General features: G+C 46.6%; 1 protein-coding gene across 3 annotated transcripts in view; it reads right to left on the bottom strand.

The window, feature by feature from the left end:
* The window catches only part of Frmd4a (FERM domain containing 4A), a 310427-nt gene that overhangs the window by 69438 nt on the left and 228483 nt on the right, over window positions 1–12506 (bottom strand). For all 3 annotated transcript variants that reach the window (XM_038333067.1, XM_038333064.1, XM_038333065.1), the window contains exons 9-11: window positions 11116–11181; window positions 10272–10329; window positions 7578–7664 (exon numbers count right to left, since the gene is read on the bottom strand). In XM_038333067.1, coding sequence (XP_038188995.1) covers window positions 7578–7664; window positions 10272–10329; window positions 11116–11181 — 211 coding nt within the window. The remainder of the gene's footprint in view (window positions 1–7577; window positions 7665–10271; window positions 10330–11115; window positions 11182–12506) is intronic.

Genomic DNA, 12506 nt, shown 5'->3' with positions numbered 1-12506 from the left:
AGTAGTGGGGCTCTGTCTGCAGAGTTCCTCAGAAGCCCGTCAGTCTCAAGGGCGCTGCTGTGCTGTCTGGCTGGGTGTTTATTTGAATGTTATAAATACCTGATGTCCCATTTGACCGCTACTGTCCACACCATCAAAGTGGCTATTTATGTGGCCTTTCTCAGGGTTGGTGCATGCACTGTATAGGACCAGGGAGGAAAAGATGTCAAGGAGACTAGACATTGGACTTGGAAGATAATGAAGCCAAGGAGAGAAACTGCCCTGGCCATCCAATCAGATCTGGCTTGGGCACTGGTTCACGTGGAGAAGAGTTAAAGATAGACACGGGATCGTTCTGTCTAGAAGCTGGCGTTCTCAGTTTGGGGAGATAGCTCAGTTGCCTAAATGCTTGCCTTGCAAACATGAGGGCCTGAGTCTGGTCCCCAGAACCCATGTGGGGAAAAACATCAAGGTGTGGCAGTGTAGTGCACACTTAATGTCAGCACTGTGGAGTCAAAGCAGTCAGGCTTTAGCTTATGTGGGGAACTGTGGGTCAGTAAGGGACTCCGTCTCAAAAGAATAAGGATAAGAACCTAAGGAGTGACACCGAGGCATGTCCTCTGGCACGTGTATACACACACACACACACACACTCACACACACATCTAGATGTGGAGGCATAAGCATGTAATCACACCTAATTGGGAGGGTGAGGCTCGATGATTCAGAATTGGAGGCTAGCCTGATCCACATAGTGAGTCCAAGTCCAGCCTGGGTTATCTAGTGAGATGTTATCTCCAAACAAACAAACAAACAAACAAACAAACACACACAAAACAGAACCATCCACCGGTGTGACACACTGTTGATTTTTTTTTTTCCCCTATTCAAAGACAGATAAACTTTTCGTCAAAGGTGACAGTCTGATAGGAATATGAGATTCCCAGAAAAGACTGGAATATGACCTGGTGCCCTTGGAAGTCTGGCGTGCTCAGAATAGTCTCCCCAGGAACTTGTGGGAACAGAGGGACCCTGGGTTCCCAGACTCAATAACCAAGGAAGAAACCTCCTCCTAACAAAGGGACGTTGTTTGCACTTTGGTCTGCCTCTCTCTCTCAGTATAAAAGAGACGGTAACGATATTTGCTACATCAAGGGCAGATGCTCTCTCATCCTGACAGAGGGAAACTCCTGGAGGAGTGAACTTACTCAAAGGGGAGAAAACTAAGTCACAGCCATTCTGTCCGTGCCTTTCAGTCTCCTTCTCACAGACAGAGAGATGCAGAGCGGCTAAAAGTGTCATAGTCCTCCCGCCCCCATACCAGAAGCGAACAAGCAGCATCCAAATTCCCACTGTTTACTTTAGAGCTCTGAGTGGATATGAGAGTCACTGGTTTACAAAGCATTGTGTGTGTGTGTGGGGGGGGGCATGCCAGCCAAGCACACAACTACTGAGCTACATTTCAGTCCTTGATTGAGGCATGCTCTTGCTATATAGCGCCTGGAATGCCAGGTTTCAGCTTCCCAAACGCTGGGCTTGCAGGCATAATCCGTCCTGTTTGGAATGAGGAGTCACCCTGGTAACTTCTTATGTTTCTCCCCGATACCCCCCCTTGAGGACCTGCTCCCCAGCTTCAAGGCTAGCTCTCTTTGCTGACCTACTGCAAGGCCCTGTCACCCACAGGCCCTGAACCTCTGCAGGTCCACTCATCCCACACTGTGCTCTGAAGGACTGCTAAGAGGTGGCTCTTTGATCCTGTACTGCAAAGGAACAAAGGCCACAAAACGCTAAGAATGCTAAACACATTAAGTAGCCTTTCCTCTGGCATGTACAGAGGGCGTGGTTTCCAAGGAGAACAGACAAGCTGGAAGAGGCAAGGCACCCAGCCAGCGGCAGGCAAGTCAGAGGGCTCTCCAGCCAGCAAATGAGTCAAAGGTACCCAAACAGAAGCTGGACAAAGTCAGCAAGGCATAGCGTTCTTATCGCACTGAGTAATTGAGCGGGGCCATGCCGCTGGGAGTTAGCTCATAGTTAATGGAATAGTTCCTGTAAATATTATTTTCCCTTCCTGTCTCCTCATCTCATAGAATTAAAAAAAAAAAAGTCTTTACTCATTTGGGGGATGTGACAGGAATGCATCAAATTCTGGAGCCACTGCCCTTGTCTCTGAAATCCTCTCAGGAATCAGGAAGCCACACTAGCTGCTCACAGGTCGGCCAATTACTTTGGTTCCTTTTCCTAATGCCTCAGAAGGGACCCTGAAGTGCTCCTAATTGTGTATCTAAGCACACATAAAAGCCCCCCTAAGTGCACATCAAATAAATAAGTAAATGCTGCCTGCTGAATATGTAACCAGGCCCGACTCGCCAGTGCTTCCCAAAGGATAGCTTTCCTTCAATACAGACTCGTTTGGGAGGAGAATGAGTGCCGATTTATGGATATTGAATACTACACTACTTCTGTAGGGAGGACCTTGTGAGTCACAGGTTTCAAGCTGGCCTAACTTTCTCAAAGGCCCACTGAGTAAGCATTTCCTGTTTTCTTTATCGTGCCTTCTGATGAACAGAAGTGAGACTGGTCAGTCTGCCCACAGGTCTGAATGAAGGTTGCAGACCAGAAGAATTTCACACAAAATCCTGGGATGGGTAGTGAAGTTGAGTCATTAGTGTGGCCACCCACACTCCCATGATTGGGGTGATGAGAAGGGGCTGATGGTCACAGAGATTAAAGCAGCTGTTATTTCCTCAGGCTTTGATCTAAGGAATGTGGGGACCTCCCCTGTAGAGGGAGCCCTACTTATGCACTGCAAGACCCTGGTTCTGTCAAGCCAGAATCAATGAGGCCTCCCAATAGAGGACATTTAGTTTGCATTCCCACACCTTCAGAAAAGAAGCAAATACTCTTGCTTGTACTAGCATAATCTGCAGAATGGGTAGGACAGCCAATGTCACTGCTGTGGGGCAGTTTTCGGTTTTGTCCTAAGTCTCAGTGGCAGACCACAAATGCAAACTAAGAGGTAACCTGAGGTTGACTTCAAGGGCCCAAACACCCATCATTAATCCCAGAGTCCAAGAAGACTCTAATTTAGGAAACGAGCATCTAGGCAGTGAGTTATTTCTAAACACATGTGTGCACACATGTTAAAGGCTGACAGCTGGTATGAAGCAGGAGACACTAACCTATGGAGAGACAGGAGTTTTCTTCCTCGGCCACCATGACCTTCTCCTTCATTATTCATTGCTAAACCAAGACAAAAGTGTGTGAATGTGTGTATGTGTGTGTGTGTGTGTATGTAACAGAGAGATAGAGATAGAGATAGAGAGAGAGATTCCCTCCTCTGATTCTATATTAAGACACATAAAGATTAACAGAATTACTGCTCATTGGCAAGAAAAGAAGAGTGTAACAATAGTCAAAGGGATGATTCTAAGTGGTATGTGGTCGGTGAGAACTCACAGGAGCTAAGAATCTGGGAGGTAGGCTGAGGGTAACTTCACTGGGTGAAGGATGCAAGCAGTGATTTCCTGAGAGTGGATGGAGGGTTCTATAATGGCACATACAACATGTTATAATGGACTCTCAGAAGCTATCGTGAATACAAACAAGGAGCATTGCAGTGGGGGAATGTACACCCATGACAGATCTCATTCATTTAAAAACCCTTGTTGTTGCTGCTTTGGGGCATTGGGAGGAATAGTCTTCTGTCCTGGCATCTGTGCTGGTTAAGCTAGGCTGATTTGGGAAGATGGAAGGTCAAAGGAGAAAAGGCCTCCATCAGACTGCCTATAGGCAAGATTGTAGGGCATCTTGTTGATAAATGAGCATATAGGAGATCCCAGCTCATGGCGAGCCGTGCCATCTTGGGTGCGTGGTCCTGGACTGTGTAAGAAAGCAGGGTTAGCAAGCTATAGAGAGACAGCATGTTCACCCATGGCCTCCTCTTCCGTTCCTGCCTCCAGACTCCAGCCCCTGGTACTTTTCACTTAGAACGTCTGAATTCTTCTGAACACACTCAAAGATGAAACAAAGTTTTAAGAAAGTCTCCACATGTCTTACTCTCTCTGACAAAACACACTCTGAGGGGAGGAAAAAGGCAAGAAAAGAAATCTAAGTTTTTATTTTGCTTTAAATTTACTTTTTACTTTTTTTTTTTCCTAGACAAGGCTTCTTTGTGTAACAGCCTTGACTATCCTCGAACTTGCCCTGTAGACCAGACTGGCCTCATACTCACAGAGATACACCTGCCTCTCCTTGGGTCTGTTTTCCATGTCTTTTTGAGACAGGATCTTACTATATGGCCCCAGATGACCTGTAACTGTCTATTGCACATAAACCTGCCTCTTCCTATCACTGGGCTTTTTCAGAAATGGTTTGAAATGAAGTTCATAGCTTGTATGGAGAGCTGCGCTTGCTGGAGAGAGCCAGGTAGTGCACTGTGTGGCATTATTAGCAGGAAGTGTGATTCCTCCTCCTACTCCTCATTTTACACACCACCTTCCAGAGCCATTCAGGCGGGACTCGGTGATAGACAGAAGATGCTGAAATTAGGGTGGCAAGCGGCATCTCATCGAGAGAACCAGGACCAAGCTACTGTCTTTTCTGGTTTGAGATGGTTACCAGCACCAGCTCTGGACGCTTAGGGACCTGGGGAGACATTTTTGACAAGCCCTATGGGAATGCTTGGTGACATAACAGAGGACAAGCCTTAGTCCTTCAGGGGAAAAGGGAGAGCTCAGCCTAGCCACGGCCTCAGCCTGAAGGTTGGCTCTTAGGACTATGGTGCCATGTGCCAGAGCTGCTGTAAGTGGGTCAGAGTGTCAGGGAGGGCCTCTGCTTGCTGCTGGTGGGAAGAGCTGCCCGGGCACGAGAGGCAGCTGTTGCCACAGATGCCTCCAGGGACTTAGATCTGGGCACGGATCATCTCCTGAGCATCCATAGAGGCTTAAGGTGCTGGAGATGTACCCGGTCTCAGTGCCAGGAGGGCATGCTACCACCTGGAGGACATCCCTCGCGTGCGACTCGCTCATCCTCTGTGCTTGGGAACCCTCCATGTTCCCAGTACCCAGGACCATGCAGCCATGCCCGCTCTACCTGGCCAACTTTTCCCAAGACTGAGTGCAGGAAGTACAGACGACATTGAGGGACAGCGCCAATCTCCAGACCCATGTGGGTACTTCCTGCACGCATAGCAGAGAGTCAGAAAGACAAGGTGGACCCCGGAAAGAAGCTGTGGGTTCCAACCTCTTCCTGGAGTTTCTGACACACAGTGGAGGTTAAGATCTTGGTCTGGAGGTACCAAGGAGGGACTTGGGGTGCCTCACAAGCAAGCCTGCAGGGATAACTCGCAGTCACGAGTGTGTCCAGGCACTTGTTCCTGTGCTTTGAGCTGCCCAGAGCCTCTCCTGGCTCCTACATGCAACGAAACGGGGGTTTGTGATGCTAATGATGTTGGGTACTGAGATAAAGGACTTCTCCCCAAGTCTTCCAGCAGCTGGGATTTCATAACTGTAGCTTTCCTTTCACTCTTCAGTTTCCCCTCACCCCATTAGCATCTTGACTGACACATAGACCCCTCAAAGCTAATGAAGCAGAAGCATCCCTTGGCCTGACGGGGGTTTAGGATTGTTCCTAACTTTATATTCAGCGGGTGCATTCATTTCCCAAGGGCCCCCAAACTCTACACAAGCCCATACAGGCAGCATCTGGCTGTCTCCCAGGGACTTCTATGACGAAAAACTGAAAATTTTCATTCATGAATGCTGGTGACTTTTCTGGGGATCCAACTGTTGTCCTTCCTTCTCTGTTGATACTATTTTCTTTTCTTTTTTTAAAAAGATCTTTCTGTGAGCACTAGAAGCCAAACTCAGGTCTAACTAAGAATGAATAATTTATGTTATGTGGCTCTCTTGTGTTTTACATATATCAAATGCTATATTATTACTCTCATTAGAATTATACTTAAGAGAAATCAAGACAAACCACCTACATAGGAATACAGTGGACAGAAGTTTCAATACTGTTGGCAAGCCTTTCACTGAGCTTAGGGGGAAAGACTGAACCCTGCTGTGGCCCCAGTTAGTCACACTGACCTTGGTTCACTTTTGCTTTGGAAATTCTTGACACTCTGAAGCTCCAACTGAATACCTAAGTAAGTACCTGCTCTCTGCAGCTCCCTGGTGTCAGGCCCACCACTGTGAATGTCCTAAGCTATGTTGTCTCCCAGCCTTCCCCTTCTGAAGAGGGCAAGGCAGAGCTGCACACATTGCCACCAGGACTTTGTGAAAGGTGTTGGGAGTGTGTTTGTCATTTACAAGGAGGAAAAAAAAGAACGCAGTTAGACTGGTTGGGAAGAAAAAAGTGGTGATGTAAAAGAGAAGAAGGAAGTGAAGAGGGAACTTAATTAGAAAGTTCAGAAAGAGAAAAGTACCAGGGGAAACAGACACAGCCAGGAAAGGGTGTAGGTCTACAGCCCATAAAATTAAGAGGGTTAATGCAGGAACATGGGGACACTATCTGCTTCTGCGTAAATGGGAAACAGAGAGATTTTGGAGTTTGCCACCCAAAGCAACACACTCCCCCAAAGAGGCAGGATCTTGCTGCATCGTTCCCAGAGGACTACACCTCCATCATTTGTCATGATATTTATTTAGAAATGAAATGATTTCCTGATCAATTGAGTGAAAATTCTTCCTACCATAGGACCATTTTCCCACTACCAATTTAATGAAGAAGGGAACTAAGAGAACAGGTTTTTACTTCTTGGACTTTCAGCCTAGATGTGCATAGAGTATGGTCAGCCCAGATGTGTATAGAGTGTGACCACCCCAGATGTGCATAGAGTGTGGTCAGCCCAGATGTGCATAGAGTGTGGTCAGCCGGGATGTAATTGGTGGGTTTCTATCCTAGTCACGGATATAACAGCTTGGGCAGCAGTCTGTGAGGGCATAATGGACCAACAGTACATTCTCAACCCCAAAGTATTTTTCCATTTAAGTTTTCAATTTGTTCTTGTTTGAAAATTGTTGTGCAAGTGAAAACAAACACATTTGTGCTTTCAGTGACTAGACTCCCTTTCTCTGGCACAGATGATTCTAGTCTCTGTTCACTCCTGTGATGCCTTGAAGGTATTTGCCGGATTTTCAGAACTTTTTCTAACTGTTTATATTTTTGTCTCTCCTTTACTGGTACACTCTCTTGACCTATGGCCTTATTCCAAAAAAACCATCATGGAGCACTCATATTGGCCTCAGGAGACAATGATTCTTCATTTTGCCAAAACACATAGCCCCACCCCCAAGAAAAGGAACATACATGACAGTTCCTCAGAGCCTGTTTGCCCATCTGCTCTTGGAAGATGGAGCCAAACACCCTACCTTAAGTAATTATAGCACTTTGTTTCCTTAGAGACCGGGAGAGAAAAATATTTACCCAGGAAACTCAGACAAGATCACTGTGGAGTAATGTACACACACACACACACACACACACACACACACACACACGCATGGGATTGGTGAACCCATGCAATGTTACTTCACATTCATCCCACTCCTCTCTCAAAAGAAAGGCCTCAAGCCCACAGAAGAGGGCACCCTTACCTTCCTTGGCTTCACTTTATCATGGTAGTCATACTGGAAGATTCCTTTGTAGCTTAGTCCCAGCCACCACGGTATCCCCTGCTTATCCTAGGATGTCAAAGGGAATAGAGGTCAACAAGGGGCTGGAGAAGATAAACACAGACCAGGAGATTTCTCAGCTGACGGCAAGGGAAAAGGCGGTGTCTCTGGAATGGAAGGAGCCCCTCTCTACTTTCTATCTTACAGATGTGCCCATCGTGGTTGCATGCTCAGTTACGTGAACAGCGCTGGGGACCATGCCTGAGTTGGGCAATTGGCTCTGTTTCCAAGCAGAGCCACAACCAGGACACCTGTATCCCTCCCTATCTTACTTATTTACTTGTTTGGTGTCAGCATGCGTACCTGTTCCTGTGTGCGCAGCTATGCATACACATACATGGACTTACATGAGAAGACCATAGGCGGACATCAGTTATCTCCCCCATCCCACCCCCTCTCCACCTTGTACTTTTTTGAGATAGGTTCTTTCACTGAATCTGGAGCTCACTGAGTGGCTAGCACTGGTTGCTCTGAGAGCTCTACCCCCCCCACCCCCATTTCTGCCTTACTAGCACTGGTTGCTCTGAGAGCTCTGCCCCCCCCCCATCACCCCCATTTCTGCCTTTACTAGCACTGGAAATTTTACTTGAGTGCTGGGGATCTGAACTCAGGTCCCAAGGCTTACGTAACACTTTACCCACCGAGCATCTCCCCAGCCTCCATCTTCAACCCTTAATGAACAAGTGCAAACACCCTGTCCCCTGAGCCCCCCAAAGCCAAGCTGAGTCTCTCACTCGCCATACAGAAAAACATGAGAAATATATAGTATTTTAAAGAAAATGAACGACTTTCTGATCAAAGAAACTGCCACCGACTGTCAGACCCAGAGCGAACCTAGGAGACCATAAAGGGGCTTCTTTCCTTCAAAGGGCAAAGATATTGAAGCCAAGGGCTCAAACTTTAACAGAAGTTAAACCTTCCCAGCCGCACTGAACCCGTGGCAGCACAGGCTAAGGGGTGCCACCATCATACCCTGCTCGCCCAGGAGGGCGGCTGGATGAGGACTTTTAGGACTCATGTAGCAAACGGAAGCCAGAACATCATTAGGATTGGATTACAACCCTGGGCCCCTCTGTTTACACATCTTATAAGACTCCTTATCACCTGAGTGAAAGTGGGGCTCCTCTGAGGACAATTCTGAGGAGTTCCCACGTGTTCCCAAAGGCTAGGACTTTATGCCGGGCACAGCAAGCAGCCTTGCCACAGCATTTGTACTAATTTCCACATGTGTGAATGACTTAATTGATGTCCTCGTCACCAGAGTCCTGGAGACTCAAAATCAGTATGGCGGTCTGTAAACGGTTGCAGGAATGAATTATTTCAAGGTAAGAGGGCATATTAAAGACCAGAGAAATTGAACTTGCAGGGAGGAAAAGGATCATGTAAAGCTCCAGGAGTATATGATTTCTTTACAAGTTTTTCTGTTGGTGTGGGGGATTGAACTCATGGCCTCATGGGTGTTAAATGTAGACTCTACCACTGAACTACCCCACTCCACTTAAAAAAGTAATCTATCTATCCATCTATCTATCTATCCATCCATCCATCCATCCATCTATCTATCTATCTATCTATCATCTATCTATCCATCCATCTATCTATCTATCTATCATCCATCTGTCGATCTATCGATCTATCTATCTGTCTGTCTGTCTGTAAGTCTACAGCACAGAGGGTTGCACTCAGGGCCTTGTGCATGTTAGGAAGATATATGAATATATGGGTGGACAGATGGACAGACAGACAGACAGGTACATGTAGTATAAGACCATTATGTTTATCATTTGCTACTGTCTCTGGGAGGTGCCTTCGCATGGCACTGATTTTGCTGAATAAAACAAGAGGAAACTCTGTGACACTGTGGAGTTAGAGTGTTAAACCCCGGCACAGAGGGATTCTGAGCCCCTTTTCGTGAACACTTGTACTTTATTTGGGGGGTCAGTGGCCACATCCTCCTACACAACAGTATCTAGGGGGCTGGACCTCTGAGGGGATTCACCTTCTTCATCTGGAACAGAAGAAGCGTCCAGAGGCCGGGTCGCCCTGCTCTCGACACTGCAACTTGGGCTTGAGAAAGGGGGCATCTTTATCTATCCTGTCAGAAAGAGATTGCAGTGTGGCACAGAGCGGGTGGAGCTTAATAAGTTTAGACGGAAGCTAATGCCACATTGGATTTGACAATGCCACATTCAAGAACACAGTCTCAGATCCTTAGCAGACCATGTGGCATCAGACCCCAAGAGATAATACGACACTCTGCCACACGTTTTTGGTTTTTCCTAGTTCCTTGTATTTGATGGAGCCCTTCTAGTGAGAGGCCCCAAAACCCTGATTTCCCAGGATTCCTCTGAGACCGAAAGGAAGTAGAGATTTATTGCATTACTTCACAAAAGGAAAAAAAAAGAGTACTGGAGAGTTACTCTATCAAGTGTTAGTACCCTAGGGATAAAATTCAGTTGCTCAATTTCCCCTGGCAAGCAATCTTTTGACCAAGCCAACCTCCATCAACTCCCATTCCCCTCCAAATCTTCAGACTAAAAGACAAGAGAATTTTCTGTTTGCTTGTTTGCTTTTCCAGGAGAGCGTGGGCAGACTTCAGCCAATGAGTTCTCTTACCTTCACTGCATAATAGTGGACACCGTAGGTTGGGAGAGACTCCACGATACTCATGTAGCTGTGAAGATAGCACACAACACACGGCAACACAATAAGGGTTATTAGTTAGAAGTGGTGTCACACACACACACACACACACACACACGTTCTTTTGATGTGTGTAATGAAGTTCTGGAGTGGTTATTAACTTGGAAATTAGTAGGAACATTCCTCTCCCTATGTATCTTTCCAAGGAGAAATCAAGTACCTTGATAGGTGGCCTATTTTTTTTTTTTTTTTTTTTTTTGGTTTTTCGAGTCAGGGTTTCTCTGCAGCTTTTTTAGAGCCTGTCCTGGAACTAGCTCTTGTAGACCAGGCTGGTCTCGAACTCACAGAGATCCGCCTGCCTCTGCCTCCCGAGTGCTGGGATTAAAGGCGTGCGCCAGATAGGTGGCCTATTAACACACAGTCTTTGTGCATGTGTATGTGTGTTGTGTATATGTGTATGTGTGTATGTGTTCATGTGTGTGTGCACATCTGCAAATACAATTGTGAGTATGTGTAAGTGGATGTTGCATGTCTTCCTCTACTACTCTCCACATTATTTTGAAACTTGGTCTCAGTAGCATGGAGCTCACTGATTCAGCTAGGCTGGGGGCCAGTGAGGTCTAGGAATCTGCTTGCTTCTGCCTTCCCAGTGCTGGCATTATATACACACCACCATGCCTATTTATTTATTTATTTTAATGTGGGTTCTGGGGTTCTAAATTGGGGTCCCTCTGCTACAGGGCAAGCACCTTATTGACTGAGCTGTTTCTCCAGCTCCTAAACACAATCTTAGTGCGTACTCAGAAGGGCCACTTACTTCACAATTGCTTGACCCCTCGTCTGGCCATTCAGCTTCTTGTAGTACTCAATGACTCTGTCTTCGCTAGAATCAGAAGGAAAGGATTCTGGCATTAGAGGTTGAGCATCCTGCCACCCTGAAGCACTAAGACATCACCCTCCATCCTCCTGAGAACCTCTGAGGAAGCTGCAGCTGGAAAATTACCGTGTCCTGAAGTGACATGTCTCAACGCTGCTCTCAAGTGAAGTCTCTTAGCAATGGTGGGGATAGAAAAGCCTGTTTTCTCCTCAGAGGACTTACATTACCATTACCTCTGACTGCTAATCAGTTGGATAAGATTAGCATGCAGGTTTGGGGGCTGTTCTTTGCAAGATACCATGGAATAGGAAAGCATGAAGAAGCAGTTGGCGCCAGTCACAGAGGATGCTACGGCTGAACTTGCTCAGCTCTCCTCTCGGATCCTCCTCCTTTCCAGGTCCAGTCCACACGGGATCTGGGGCACTGGGTAATGTTGTTCTTATCCAGGGCTCTAGGCCAAACCCTTCTGAGTAGTTAAGGACTCAGAACTTCCAAGGAAGAAAGAAAATTCTGGAACTTGGGTCTGGTTAATAAAAGTTGCAGGGCCACACTGGGAAAACAACAGACTAGCTAACAGAATGAGATTACGGCTTATTTATCTTTCTGAGGTTTTCCTTCTAAAATTAACAGGAAATTAAATGGCTCCTTGGTGACAATGGCTAGCCAAAATTTTCTTTGACAGAATGGAGTGTGGTTGGGGTAATGGCACAGCCTTCCTGGGGAAGTAACTGCTACCAAGAAAGGTGGGAACAATGGTAGCTCCCGCTATAGGTGCAGGGGTTACAGTGCCAGCCCACTACTAAGGACAGCCCTTAAAGCTCCATCCTCCATACCCTGCCCTATAGCTTTGACTTAGATTCCCACTGACTCACCTGCCATTTCTTCAACAAGGGGACTCCTTTAGCTTTGTATAAGAACGTCATAATGGGGAGCATGTGTGATACAAGGGTTGTACCCTCAAGATTTCATTCAGTGATCTTGACCACCCATTATTAATTCATCACCCAGAATTTAGGTGGAACCTTCTCTTCCTTTTTTTCCCCCGTTTTCTTTCTTTTCAATGGCCTCTGTTTTATAAGTTCGTGACCTTTGATGGCGAGTTCTCTACCACATAACTGTGATTTGGTGAGGTCAACTTCTAGGTCTGTGGTCAAACTAACCAGTGGAGACTCACGCCTATTCTTTTTCTAGCTCTGGGAGAGAGCATCCCTAAAGTAGGGGTGGGGACTGAAAGTCACTCCCGATGCCATGAACATAAAGCAAGGTTTAAGAAACATCAACAACCCAAAGTCCCAAATGCTGACATGCAGCTGTTCTTCTGGCCTGACTAC

This window comes from Arvicola amphibius, chromosome 6 (assembly GCF_903992535.2).
Source record: "Arvicola amphibius chromosome 6, mArvAmp1.2, whole genome shotgun sequence".
Taxonomy (NCBI): Eukaryota; Metazoa; Chordata; class Mammalia; order Rodentia; family Cricetidae; genus Arvicola; species Arvicola amphibius.
The sequence above is the reverse complement of the archived record's forward strand: the minus strand, read 5'-3'. Positions and strand labels throughout refer to the sequence as shown.